The following is a 14,801-nucleotide window of genomic DNA, read 5'->3' as shown; positions in this document are numbered from 1 at the left end:
GAAACCAGCTGGAGAGGAAGCTCTTGGTGAAAGGGGAGGGAACAACTGACGGTCAGCATTCCTCTTACAAGGGAGATCGAATCTGCAGTCTTCCCGAAACCAAGAGAAACCACTCTTTCAAAGTGAAATCGTTTTAAGATATTAAAGGACAGGAAACCCAAGCCGGGATTAGTTGGACCCACTCAAAATCGCCACCAGGCTCATCAGAAGTGGGGTCCTGCCTCCCTACCACTGGAGGGTGTGCGCAGGCACATTTTCTGAGGAAGGCCCAGCTCACAGATGTTCCCACGAGCAACCCCGAGACAGCTGAGTGCTGCGGAGTCGGCCCTGGTGTGAGGACGGAGGAGGACGACTTTCTCTGCAAGTGCTGCGAGAGACGGGAAGGGACAGCTCTGCCGGTGGGGACTACGGCAGGTTGGCGGGGACGGTCACAGGCAGCTCTCCGTGCGGATGGCCTGCGCTTGGTCCCCAGACTAGGTCCCATGCCACCTGTCTGGAAATCTCGGTCCAGGTGCAGAATGCTGGGATTCTGCCGGCCCTATACTTGAGAGAGAGAAGACCTCATCGTTGACTCGATGCTTCTCCTGAAATACCGGGCTGGGCAAGGTGAAGCGCTGGCACGCGAGGTTCTCGGGTGCCAGCGTCATGGCGGTTCCCAGCAGCAGACGGGCAGGAGTCCGGGCACGGCAGGAATCGTGTCCCACCCTCCCGGGCGCACACACAGGACTCTTCTGTGCCTCCAGAAACACTTTGCACATCACTGTGCTATGTCTGAGCAGAAGAAATGATTGCAAGTAGACAGTGTGAAAACCGTACCCCTTCGGCAGCCTATTCTCCAGGCTTGTTACTTCAGCTGCCGGAGGTTGTACAGAAAACACGACGAAACACTCATTTCTGTGACGCAGGTGACTTATTCGCTCCCGGCCAGGCTGAGACACTCTTCTCCACCTCTGCTTCGCTTGTCCTTCCTGGGCGAGGTCAGGGTCTGCTGGAGGCCCCAACTGCCCTTCCTGCGGTCGTTGGGCTGGCAGGCCAGGGCAGGAGCGGGGCCTCGCTCAGTGTGGCGGCTGCGCACGAGACGGTGGCCACACAGCCCGGGCTGTGAAGGGGTGCGCGCGTCTGGGCTACCCCGAAAATGTTTCCTCCCTGCGTTTATTTTCCTGAGGGAGGGGGTGCTGTGTGATGAGTCAAAAATACTACTTTTTTCAAAGACAAATCCCCTTTAAACGTACAAAATGTTGAGCATAAAAATAAAAACTGTGACTAAGGAAGGTCTTCAAGCGACTGGCTGTGAGGGCCGTGCACACGTTCCCGACAGAAAGGGGAATGAAACACAGACCTCTCTCTTATAGAAAAACCAGGCGCAACAGATCGCTCTGTGACTTAGTCTGGCAACACGATGAGAATTGTCATGTGCTGACGGGATGAAGGGTTTTGGTGTTTGCCACTGGCTATTCTGGGACTCATTTAGGGATCACAAGGGTTAATGGCTCTCCGTCAGCTTACAAGGCCCATCCACTGTAAAGGCGACAGAAAGTTAATTAGGTGAGATCAGCCGAAACCCCGTTCAGGTTTCTGACTCACTTGATTTTGTGAGAAGCCAACGAGTTGACATATTCTGCCTCCGAAGGAGCCAAAATGAGCAGGCTGCTCCCATGGCAGCCAATCCGGGCGGTTCTCCCGATCCGGTGGATGTATTCAGCAGGTGACGACGGCGCGTTGTACTAAAATGGGTAACAAAAATGAAGCATTCACAGATCAAGGGATTGCCATTAATTGGAAGTGCAATACCCCTCACCTGCCTCCAGGTATCCCAAGAATTAAACCCCGGTGCTATGGTTACCCTCACGCAATCCCAAGGAGAAGTCACTCAACCCTGAAACCACCGACTTCACTGGAAATAACGAGGCTCTGACACGCCAACGTGAACAGCGGCCAAGTTTCCGATGAGCAAGCCGCCTTCCTGTCCCAGCATCTCCGTTGTAATTTTACTTCTCCACAGGTCTCTTCACTTGCCTATCTGCATCTTTTCACCACGGTGACCGTGCAAGGTGAAGTCCGAGGCAGCGGGGCACCCTTCTGCAGGACGGCCGCGTGACCTTGGCCTGCTCCCGTGGCAGACACAGCAGTGGGCAGAGGCCACAGAGGACTGGACGGGGTCAGGAGGAAGGGGCCGGCTGCACGGATCGGAGTTCACTCCGCGCCACCTCACTGCACTTCCACCCGATCCCAAAGGCACGGAGCTGGGGGGCAGCTGAGAGGCCGGTTTCCCCCGACACAGAGACTTGCTCCTGCTCCTAAGGACAGGATTCCTGACTTGACGGACAAGGCAGACTCCAACTCGGCAGAACACATCATTTCAGACTCTCTAGGGCATTAACTTCGTCACCATGAAAAGGAATTGACCATCTAACCATGCTTCCTTTCTGTTCTTTGCTGCTACACGACTCAAAGACCAGAGGCCCAAAAGGACTGCACTGTATGGGGGAAGGGCAGGCACATGGATCTAATCCATCTGATACAGAAAAGCTCTGAATGATCAAATTTCTGTCCACCTCCTGCCCCCACTATTAAAACTGTCCTGCCTTTTTATCTTTACTTTGCTCTGTGGCCATCAGGAAAGCAGACACAATGCCTCCAGTCGAAAGGCGGCCGTCTGCAGCAAGCAGATCAGACTTCCTAGCCAGTGACAGGCATGCAATTCCACTAAAATGTGAATAAACCATGACTCACGTAAATGGGGCACGTGTCCTCTGGCCCCCACACAGAAGGGCATAAAAATACCATCCTGCAGACTAACGAAAAGAAAAAACAGAACTGAAACCACTAGACTCTAGTGCTAACACCTGTACCCTCTGGCAAAGCGTCTAAGGCTAGAGGTACGTGTAAGACGCTGTCAGGGACTTAATTGCCCCCTGCAGGTCAATGTACATGGACACGGCTCTCAGGACAGCTGAGCCATCTCCTTCTGGACACAATGAGACCTCCCAAGGGCCCTGGTAATTCCTGTTATTTTCACATTGCTGGAACTTTGTGTGTGACACGCATTAGTCTGGGAGCAGGGCAGCCCGCCCCTCCCTCCCAGGACTGCTCAGTCTGGCTGGTTCCCCGCAGCGGCGGGGTGGGCTGGCTGGGTTCGGGAAAGCTATCTGGAGCAATGAGCAGATAAGGCTGGTTGCTGCCTGGTTACCAGGGCAACACCCAAGAGCCTAATAATAATTATTCCACTTAAAGCCAACGCATCTATTTGCAATCATGTATTCCTGCCTTGAGCTCACACCTTAACAACTAAAAAATTACCTGAACAATCCACGTGACTTGAGGGAGATCTAAGCCCCGAGCTGCAACATCCTTCAAAACAGAAAAGAATATGACTTAGGACTGAGTTTCTGAACCTTTTTGGGCGATGGATCCGTCTGATAATCTAATGCAAACGACCAGGGCTCAGCACCCCCAGGGAGCACAGGCGGTGTACGTCCACACACACAGACACACACGCACGCACACGCGTGCACACACACACACAGTGGCATACAACTCAGAGACCCACTAAAGTCCATCTGTGCTCGAAAATTCGAACTCAGGGGTAAGTTCTCCAGAACCTGTTGGTCAGGCATCACCACCCACTCTACTAGTACATAAACTATTAGCCCGAGAACTGAAGTCACGATCAGTTGTGTCATGTAAGAACTCTGGAAACTTCTAGCATGTATTATTACTTTCACATTTGCTCTGAAGAACCACTCTACAATCAATGCCTTCGTGGGTTCTTTCCCTGGCCCCTTACCAACTGGCAACGCCTGACAGCAACATGGTTTTGAGACGTGTGGAAGGTCACCCCGAAGTATTCCCCTGTGGAGGGGAATTGCAAAGACTTACTGGGGACTTCTCAGCCTCAAAGAGCAGCAGAGACCAAGTAACGTCCCACTCAAGGAGCACAGGCTCTCTGCTCTCAAGCGTCTGCCTGACCTTTGTGGCAGGGACTGGAGAACGGGTATCTTCTGGTGGTTAGGGACAAGCTGATGCAGGGAATTCATGTCCAAGCACAACAGTCCTAACACGGTTATCTGCAGTCGGCACGTCCTGAGCACTGACTGCGCACTGGCAGCACGAGAGCTTCACTGTTTACCTCGAGGGCTCTTCCCAATGACTCTGCAGCAAGATGACCCCTCCCACCTGACGGACGGGAAACCAAGGTTCGGAAAGACGAGGTAATCTGTCCAGAGACACACAACTAAGAAGCAGAGGCAGCCCTCAAATCCAGGTCCACTTCACTTTTCCAAGGCCGTAGTGTGCTATTCCTTCATCGAAAAAGATGCTGCACCCCTCATTAGCTCTTGATGGGAACGCAAAATCCTCTAAAACCCTCCCGTGGGAAGTCCGGCAGGACCCAGCGAAACTACAGATGCACTGGCCCTCTGACCCAGATGCAATCTCACTCCTAGAAATCCATCCCAAAGACACTGGCAAAAATACAGCATACTGCATACACAATGCTACTCATTTTGGCAAAATCTGTAACTGCAGGTGTGGAAAAGCCCCAGCGTCTGGCCGGAGACGGGCGGACTGAAAGACTGTCCCACGGAGCCCCTGCAGCAGCGTGTCCCACGGCTGCGACGGGAGAGAGGCGCCAGCGTACGGACACAGAGAATCTACCATCCGTTCTGGGGTGCAGAGTAGGCCTTCGTGTGAGAAATGAAGGAAATACAAATGTATCTGCTCACACTTTGAAAAACAGTAACGGAGGAGAAAAGCCAAAAGCTCAGAGAACGTTACTTGCAGGGGACAGGACCGGGGGCGGCAGACAAGGGCGGAAGCTGCACGTCCTTGAAAGGACTTGGGTAGTTTTGACGGAGAAACGGCGTCAATGTGTGGACGTCACTGGAGAGGCAACGGGCTGTGGTGCCGCGGGAAGGACGCGTGCGGCCGGGGGTGTATTCTTGCCAAAAGCCAGAGCACATCTAACCAGGTACAGAGCCCCAACTCCTAGTCCACGGGAGGTGTGGGGGAGGCAGGAGGACGCCGGCCCAACATGAAGTCAAATCTGGAGCGTGGAGTATTTTAAAGCATGGACAGCCTGGTTTCTTCCAGAAAAAAATCCAAAGAAACAAAGAGGAGGGTACCAGAAAACAAGACATGAGAAGCGTCGGCGGATACACGGAGAGAGGAACGGAGAGACGGCCGGGGAGCCCACGGCCGAAGGAGGTTCACCGGAACTACCCCCTGCGGCTGGCTCCGGGTAGAAGGACTGGGGTGGTTTTCATGGTTCTCTTTGTGTTTTCCTGTACTATTTGCCCATTATTTCCTCCCAAGTTTTTATCTAGAAAAATTTAAACCCCAAAGTTGGAAGAATAGTACGATGAGCTCCCACGGATCCTTTATCCACACCCGGCAGCCCTAGTCTGCGCACATCCGCCTTCTCTTTCTCTACACACATATTCTTCTGAGCCCTTCGAAAGGAAGCTGCAAATACCACTGATGTTTTATCCCTAACTACTTTAGCGCGGTACCTCCTAAGTAAAAGGACATTCTTCCTCACAAGCACAATACCAGCATCATACCTAAGAAATTAAATATTAAACTTTTTTTTTTTTTAAAGATCTTATTTATTTGACAGGGAGAGCGATCGAGAGCACATGCACACAAGCAGGGGGAGCAGCAGGCAGAGGGAGAGGGAGAAGCAGGCTCCCCAGTGAGCAGGGACCCTGATGCGGGGCTCGATTCCAGGACCCTGGGATCAAGACCTGAGCTGAATGCAGACGCTTAACCGACTGAGCCACCCAAGTGCCCCAAATAACATTATTTCCTAATAATCACCTCATATTCAAATTTCTCCAAAGGCACCTAAGATTGATTTTTGTAGTTGTTTTTCTTGCCCAACTCAGGAACTGGCTCATAGATCACGCATTCTTCTTTTATTAGCGCCACCTCTCACCTCGACACTTCCATAATCTAGAATGATTTCCCTGCCCTTATTATTTAGTTATGTGGTTTTTTGACAACTCACTTTTGAAGGAGTCCAGGTGTCCTGAAGGACGTCCCAGAATCTGTGTCTAACTGTGTCCTCGTGGTAAGATCCCGGTGAAGCTTTCCCGTGGGTGTGCTTCCCAGGACTGGCTGCCAGGAGAGACCGAGGGCAGCCTGTCTGGCACTGGGGGGACTTGTGCATGGCCCCGCAAGGAAGTGGCATCCATGTGAAGGGACCTCTCTCCTTTGCAATGATCAGTAAGCTAGGGAGTAAAACTTGGAGACTGCTTCCCAAAACTGTTTGCCCAGAGGCTTCGGTGTCTACTGCCGCTGCCTGTCCACATCAGTGACTGCCCTGGTGGCAGCAAACGGGTCACTTCTGAAGTCTGTCATTCCCTTCTTCCACTTATTTGTTTATCTATCTATTTATTTATTTTTAAAGATTTTATTTGAGAGAGAGAGCATGAGAGCGAGTGAGCATGGGGCGGGGGAGGGCTAGAGGGAGAAGCAGCTTCCCCGCTGAGCAGGGAGCCAGATGCGGGGCTCCATCCGGGGACTCCGGGATCATGACCTGAGCCGAAGGCAGTTGCCCAACCCACTGAGCCACCCAGGCGCCTCTCCTTCCATCTACTAGCCGGCACTTTTCGGTAAAGCACAGCTTGCCTTCCTCCCCCCTTGGCATGCAGAGAGCTTTCCTGGAGAACAATAACCCGGAGCAAAGTCCCCGCAGCTCGCTGAGACAGCCTTGTGCTGTGCTGCCCAGTGCCGGGGGCAGAAGCCGAAAACACTGGGCACGGTCATCTAAGCCACCAGTGTGGGGGAACCGAGCAGGGCAAATCAGGATTGGACTGCCTTTGCTCCAACTACGCCCGAGCCGGCGGGGTTCCTCTGAACAGTGGCTGGGCTGCATTTATTCAGTGTTAAGTGGGAGTTTAATGTACGAAGTGCATCAACCAGCCATGAAGTGTTTTCAGACAGCTCCCACTGCCCTGAGAGCGGCTCCCACTGCCATGAGGAGGGCTGATGTTCCAGAGCTGAAGTCTTTGAGGACACAATCTAGAGAGTTCTCTGTCTTAAAGGGGAGCAGGCACTGTCTTCTATACTAACCACAGTTGATGTCTTTAGAAAACCTGACGGGTTCTTACATCTGCTAAGCTCTTGTTAAAAAGTGATTTATTTTATTTAAGTGCTCTGCCGTGGGAGATGCGTGTAGACAATGGGCTGTCTAAGCTTTACAGACAGGCTTTGTGAAAAATTTAATGCTCATCGGTTTAGTAAATTCAACCAAGAAACACAGATGAAACTCTGAAATAGCATATGACGTTCGTGGCGCCCACTGAGCACAAACCCGCTGGAACGGTGGGGAAGGGCGCCAGCAGCCTTCTCGGGACCGTTCGCGGTTCCATTTCCCGCTTGGCTGGTCCGGCGCGGGGTGGTGGGGGGGTGCTGGCCGAGACAGCATCTGCCTATCTCCCACCACTTCTGGTCTCAGGGTGGGGACCCTCACGGACAGCCACCCTAGCTCAGGTATCACCCGGCACTTCTGCAAGTCCTCCTTTCTATTCTCAGCCCAGGCTGCCACAGAGAGTGGGACAAAGGGATAACCTCCACGGTCCAGGAACACAGAGAGCGGGACTCTACCATCCCGGTACAGCCACACCATCTGGGCAAGTCAACGCAGCTCCCTGACCGTCCGTTTACCCACCTATACGCTGGCTCTAAGATTCCCCCTGGTAATCTCATGTCATGAGGCTGCTGCGAAGACCGAATGGGCCTGCTCGTGTCAAGGGCACTGAGAATTCCAGATCCAAGCATTTCCTCCCACGACGGGGCGGGAATCGGCACGGTGGCAAATGGGCAGTGGTGGGATACTCCTCGCCCCCACCACGCGACCTGGGCAGAGGACGGCAAAGAAGCCAGGGTCTGCTCCATTGTCTGGAACGCCACTGGCCAGCGGCACCGGATCGACAGGAAACTGACCTGCCCGAGACTCAGCAAAGGCTTCGGTGTTCTGCGCTCTTAGAACCTCAGACCCAGCCCAACTGTATTCCTTGGAGCTAATTAGGGCAAAAGAATTGCTAAAGTCAGTTCTGAAAGACACTCAACGGTGAGGCCTTGAAGGCCCGGGGCTTGACAATCGGCTGCCTCCACGAGACCAAGGAGTACAGATGGAAGGCAGCTTGCTCAGGTGCCAGCCTGTCAGTTGGATTAAAATGACTCATTTATTTACCCAAGAACCTCACAAAGTGCTTTTACTAACAGGGAGAGGGGGCCTGCCGGCTCTCTGAGCAAGGGACGCAGCAAATTCGCCTCTGCCGCCTTCCCGGCCTGCCAAAAGTCATTATTGCCGTGTGTGGAAAGCCATCAGCGGGGTACAGGCCCCCGTTGTCCGGGTGACAGATTGGGCTGCGTAATCAGAGGAGGAAGGAGAGAGTGCAGAAGCTGTCAGAGGCGAGAGATCTTGGCTGGAGCCGCCAAAAAACTGGCAACACGAGTTAGCGTAACTGAGTAAACAGCCAACCATCTCCAAATGATCTTGCCATTAACACGAATGAAATAAAGTGGAAAAGATCAACTTTACCTCAAATGCAGGCCCCAGAGAAAACCAAGGAAGTCTACATTTATTGTTGGTGGCGAAGTGACATTCCCGCGACGCTCACGGCCTCACCGCCCAGCGTCCTTTGTCTCCCACGTCCTGGCACAGTGGAAATTCCCCAGGAGGAAGGGAGATTAGGAACCGCACAGACACAACAGTGGGCTTCAAGACCAAAAAAAATAAAAGGAGAAGGTGTTGGAAAGCAGCACAGGCGGCTCAGGTGTCTTCCGAAAGAAAGCACGTGCTGATGGACAGCCGAGGTGGAGGCCCACGGAGAAGCGGCCCGCAGAGCGAGGGGAGCTGGGAGGGCCCCTCCAGGCTGGGAGAAAGGCGACCGCGCTCCTGTCTTCCGCAGACGACCAGGGAGAGCCAAGTGTACGACAGAAAGCCCAGGGCTGGACTGCCGGCCGGATGCGGCGCAGGAATATCACCTTCCGGTCACTCCATGCCACTTCCCTTTACCGACTCATCCATATGACAATGGGGATGAAACCCCCTGTCCCCTCCTTTGGCTCAGGGTGAGCTCTTCGCCAGAAGCAGGAGGAAATATTCTGTAGGTAACCCAGTATCTCCCATCAGATTCCTTTGATTTCTTTTTTTTTTTTTTAAAGATTTTATTTATTTATTTGACAGACAGAGATCACAAGTAGGCAGAGAAGCAGGCAGAGAGAGAGAGGGAAGCAGGCTCCCTGCTGAGCAGAGAGCCCGATGCGGGGCTGGATCCCAGGACTCTGAGATCATGACCTGAGCTGAAGGCAGCGGCTTAACCCACTGAGCCACCCAGGCACCCAGATTCCTTTGATTTCTTAATTCCATTTAGGGAAGTGGGCTCGGAACTTTCAAACGGCTCCTTCCTGCTAATCCCTACTCCCTCTCAACACGGCTTCTTAGATCTACTTCTCCGGAGAACGCAAGCTGACACCGGAACGCGTCAGGGGCGCCCTTTCACAGACTGGTCTGTCCTGCCCCCACTGCCCTCTCACTTCTGCCTACGCTTCACACCCGCAAGGCCTCACACAGTCACCGAGAACCCGTGGGACACAAAGCCACACACTAGGTCCTGAAAGGCCACATAAAATGAGAAAGGTCCTTGCTTTAAGATTGTTCGTAATTAAGATGACAGAAAACATGCGCACACATCCTTAACGGCTCCTAGTAAGAGAAAAGTCGGCAGGGAGGAAAACGGACCGGGGGAGGGTTCTCAAGTTGAAACGAGCAACACTGGGAGTTTCTGGGCGGTTTCCGCAGTTCCCAACTCCTCATACACAAGAGCCAGTCTTCTGAGCTCGTTAAAACATCTTGGGATGAGGGGCGCCTGGGCGGCTCAGTCATTAAGTGTCTGCCTTCGGCTCGGGTCATGATCCCAGGGTGCTGGGACAGAACCCCGCATCAGGCTCCCTGCTCAGCGGGAAGCCTGCTTCTCCCTCTGCCACTCCCCTGCTTGTGTTCCCTCTCTCGCTGTGTCTAAGTCAAATAAATTAAAAAAATATATATATATATCTATATATATCTGTATATATATGTATCTTGGGATGATAAATCAAAATGGCAAAAGGTACGGTATGAGGAGGAGGGAAACGCCCCTGCCCCGCCACAACGGACAGCACGAGTCTGCTCTACCCCAAGAAGCCCGTTCTCCATCTGCCCTGTCCTGCCGTGGCCCCCGCTCCTCATTAACACTACAGAGGCTCCTGGAGAGCATGCAGAGGGCCTGGCAAGCAACAGGCTGCTTAAAAGGACACAGAGTGACAGCAACCTCGCCACGATCTACTGCAGTGGGTCTCCTGTGCCTAAAGCTCTCGGGCACGAGAAGCTTCAGGATGAAGCAAATGACCATGGCAGAACCAGCAGGAATTTGGAGAGGACAAAGGAAGAGCTCCTCTCACCAGAGACCACGTGCTCAGGTCTGGGCTTAGAGATGACCGGAAATGAGCCCACCCACCCCCGGGTGTTCTCCGGTGATCTTCACTGCACAAGGAAGACGACGTAAAGCTGGCAGAAGGTCAGCACTCTGGAAGGTTCCTCGGCAAGCGAGCGAGCACACACCAAGAACCTTTAGTGACATCAGATTGCGGGCAAGTGAGAGTCGGCTTTCTGTGCAGCACCTGGGACTGGCAGGGGGCAGAGGGGTGGGGGTGCTGTGTTCTGCTAAGTCAGGGGTGCTCCCTGGCTGGCTGGCCTCACTTTACCTGCAGTGTCAACCACACAAATCAAGGGAAGTCATCATGGCTTCTGACCCCACTGGGAATTACCTTTAAAAAAGAATGACCTTCACTTCCATGTAAACCTACTAAAAAGACCAAAATCAAAACCAACCAAAACACTGACCTCATATCCCTAGAGCCCACTTTGAGACCCAGAGCTGACCCATGTCTGTAAAAAACACCAGGAGACTTGAAAATTTTCCACCAGGGACAAACCCAACATCTTAAAGGTCAAAGATAAAACATTCTGTTCCTGTCTTAAACTCCCCCACAAAAGTTCCTACTGCTCCTGTTTCAATATGGACAAGCTGTAACATTCAGCCCTCAGGTCCACCACGTGTATGAAAAAGGGGACTGACTCCCACGAGCAAGCGCAACGGCGCCTCTCTCCGTCTTCAGAAGAAGGCAGGCAGACGCTGGTGGTTTTCAACACTGTGTTTCTCGGGCCCCAATATTGACCCATTCGGCTCACAAACACTGAGTATACGCGCGTACCTGCTCCGGGCCAGACACTGACAAGGGACCGCAGGCAAGACACAGTCCGTCCCTAAGGGGCTCGCGATCGTGGGGAGAGGACACTTAGACCCGGCATGATGAGTACCGTAAGTGAGGGCTCAGTGGGAATGCCTAACGGGGGGAAATGCGCGCTCCCGGAGCTCACGTTCTTCAAAAACTGAAATTGAAGTGGGGGGTCTCGGGAGGGACTCGTCCAAGTCAGGGCAGGCTTCCCAGGCAGAGGGAATGCACGTGCAAAGGCCCCAAGGCCAGGAAAAGGATGGATGCTGCATTCAGGGGGTGGTTAGAGGAGCCTGCCTGGCTGAGGGCAGGAAGCAAGGGGGGAAGTGGAGACCAAAGAAACAGGAAGGGGTCAGGACCCAGGAAGTCTGACTGGACACGGTAAGGACCACTGGCGAATTTGGCAGGTAGATCCCGTGGCCTCATCTTCGCGGCAGACTCGCCCTTTGGGGGTGGGGGAGCGCTCACACTGCGTCTGATTTGCAGATGGGCTTCGCAAAGGGGAGGGCACTGGTCGGACTAGGTCTTCCTCAGGAGGCAGGCGTGCCAGTAGTGACCATTCCCAGATCGGGACAACCGACTCACAGAGTCACCGCTTGCCACACTCATGTGCGAACTGGCACCCTGTGATAAAACGGGTGACCGGGTGGCCCCCTCCTACAGGAGAAGCAAAGCTGCACTCACTCGTAAACCCTGCCTTAAAGAAGGGAACAATGCCCGTTGCCTTGAAAACTGAAGGCAGAGCAGAGGTTCCTTAAAATGTAACTACACAAATGCCTGGGTAGCTTGGTGGGTTAAGCATCAGCCTTTGGCTCAGGTCACAATCCCAGGGTCCTGGCATTGAGTCCCATGTCAGACTCCCTGCTCAGCAGGGAGCCTGCTTCTCCCTCTCCCTCTGCCTGCCACTCCCCCCTGCTTGTGTGCGCGCTCTCTCTCTGTGTCAAATAAATAAATAAAATCTTAAAAAAAAAAAAAAGAAAAGAAAAGTAACTGCACGAAGAAGCAAGGCCTGGACAGGTGAGCCAAGAGCCGACAGTCTGTTCTGCCCGGCACTCGCCCCCAGGACAAGCCAGTTTCAGGGCAACCTCGGGACGGCACAGACAGGGACTTCTCAGACACCCCACGGGGGGTTAAGTTGCATCATCCGAGACGGCACAAGAAGGGAAGATACTTGAACCTCAGGAGCTGGCGACAACCATGGGGAAGTGAGTCCCCAGAGGTGGGGACACTGAAGCTGTGAGTTTTCAGTCTCAAAAGAGCACATTAGAGGTGCATCCAAGAGGCCAGCTCTGTGCCACAGGCAGCGGCCACGCAAGCCCGCCATGACCGAGGCCGAATGACCTGGTCCCGAGAACCACAGGGCCAACGACAGTTTGAGGCAGCAGCAGAGAGGGTCTGTGCAAGCGCATCTATTTTCCTTCTAAAAAAGGCGAGCAGAGGCAGGAGAGGGGTTCTGTCGCAAAGAGACTTTCTCAGCTCTAATTACTCCCGAAAGCTGTAATTTACACGTTTTTGGTGGATAGAAATCACCAAGATTCACACATTTTCAGACCAACAGCTGCCACTATTAGTGAGCAAATCGGCAAGACTTGTGCGCAGCAGCACAGTCAGGTGACGCGCCAGAAGTGAAAGGCGACCGGCCACACCCTGAGGGGCTGGCCGCAGGGCGACCTGGCGAGAGGAACAGCAGGGGCCCAGCCTCCCGGTGGAGTGCAGAGGGGTACCTACCGTACAAAGAAGGACGCCGGTCTTGGAATGCGAAAATTCTTGAAACACTGCTGTTCTTTCCTATATAAACAAGGAAAAACAGTCTTACAACTCTGAGGTCGGACCCAGCACTGTAGGCTTAGACCCCATAACTCCCCAGCTTCCTCCTGCTCGATCCGTTTTTAGGCCCTGAGAGGCTTTGCCGAGAAAGAGGAAGAAGTAGACCGTCCGCATCCTCTCCTCAGACCCTGTCCTTCCAGGACTGGACTTGTTGGGACTCTGACAAGGTAGTGGAGCTTTGGGGGCAGCACATCTCAGGAACACAGGGCCAGGGCTGGCGCAGCCTTCAGGAACGGCTAATCCCGGGAGCAGACAAGGCCCAAGGCCACAATGACTGCACTCCCGGTTCCCAACTGAGAATCTGTTCTAAACACGTTTTTCTACAGGTGGTCCACAGGCGTCAAGAACCGCCTTTCCTACAGGGCAATGTTTAAAAAAATGAACTTTAAAGAAAATTTAAAAATTATAAAAACCATATATTCTAACTGTAGAAAATTATATATTTCAAGTCAGAGGAAGAAAACCAAATCGTTCCCCAACTCAAAGCAAACATCCAACCACTGTCAGCAACCGCTTCTGGGCATGGGACCCAAGATGTGGCTTCTTCCAGAACGGCAGTGTGCTACTTCTCCTACTAACGTGCTCTCGTGCCAAGACAACACGGAAGTCCCGTCATGCCACTACGTCTGCATTCGGCTGTCAGTGCTCCATGACCGGACCTGGGCTGTCTCCGACTGTTTGCTGTTACGCCCAGGGCCGGGATCAACACCTCCATAGATAATTTGTTGTACAGGTGTTTCATCAATCCCTTGGGGGTGGAACCCTAAAGGCGGTCTTGCCGCACCACAGGGCATGTCCACTTGAGAGGCCTGCCAAGAGCACGCCCCATGTGGCCCGAGCCACAGCACGGCGAACAGCTCAGACCTGGCCGTGTCCGTCTATCAGCAACTGAAAAGGAATACAACCAAAGCACTAAACATGTGGGTGGCTCGGGAACAGGAATGGGGTCTCCCTCACTCCAGTCCTTCACATGCATCTCCCGTGTCATCTGACTGGAGGCCCTGGGCACAGCAGGGAACGCCATCAGCACGCACAGAGCACTAGCACATCCTACACGGTGGCCTGTGCTCCGCAGGCCTGAACTTCGCCTGATCCGCACAAAACCCCGTGAGCAGAACTATCACCACCCCCATTTCCAGATGAAGGCATGAGGCACAGAAAGATGAAGTCACTTCTTGTCCAAGGCACACGTACACCGCAGAGGTTTGGACTGGCACATGGACCCAGGGGGCTGTGCTCCCGAATGGCATCCAGGCCTCGGGGAAGACAGCTGCATCTGCCCAGAGTGCTGCCGTCTTTGGAAGGATCATGTTTAATGGACCCACTGTAGACTGAAGATTAGAAAAAAATCAGGAAAGCTCATAAAAGCCTGTGAGATGCCCTATGGACTAGACGTAACGTGTTCAGATTTGGGATAAGGAAACACTGCGAAACCCGGAGCATTCCTCACGCGGTCAGGCAACACCGTCTTCCGGTGGCAACTTCTCTTAAACACTTACAGATGCGGTCAGGACCACACTGACCCCAGCGGGAACATACTAAGGTCCCGCGGAACAGCGGCCAGGCAGATGGGACTGGGACTGTGGGACGAGAACGCCAGTAAAACGGTATCTAGAGGTCCTGCCGCCCATCTTCTACCCACCTCAGGAGAAGGCCGTGGAGGCAAGACACTTAATAAACAGAACAACAAC

General features: G+C 53.3%; 1 protein-coding gene across 2 annotated transcripts in view; it reads right to left on the bottom strand.

Moving 5' to 3' along the window:
• DDX31 (DEAD-box helicase 31) overlaps positions 1-14,801 on the bottom strand; it is a 67,508-nt gene that overhangs the window by 30,831 nt on the left and 21,876 nt on the right. For both annotated transcript variants that reach the window (XM_032306456.1, XM_032306455.1), the window contains exons 14-16: positions 13,012-13,071; positions 3,301-3,351; positions 1,585-1,724 (exon numbers count right to left, since the gene is read on the bottom strand). In XM_032306456.1, coding sequence (XP_032162347.1) covers positions 1,585-1,724; positions 3,301-3,351; positions 13,012-13,071 — 251 coding nt within the window. The remainder of the gene's footprint in view (positions 1-1,584; positions 1,725-3,300; positions 3,352-13,011; positions 13,072-14,801) is intronic.

This window comes from Mustela erminea, chromosome 12, assembly GCF_009829155.1.
Source record: "Mustela erminea isolate mMusErm1 chromosome 12, mMusErm1.Pri, whole genome shotgun sequence".
Classification (NCBI taxonomy): domain Eukaryota; kingdom Metazoa; phylum Chordata; class Mammalia; order Carnivora; family Mustelidae; genus Mustela; species Mustela erminea.
This window is presented reverse-complemented; position numbering and strand designations above follow the sequence as displayed.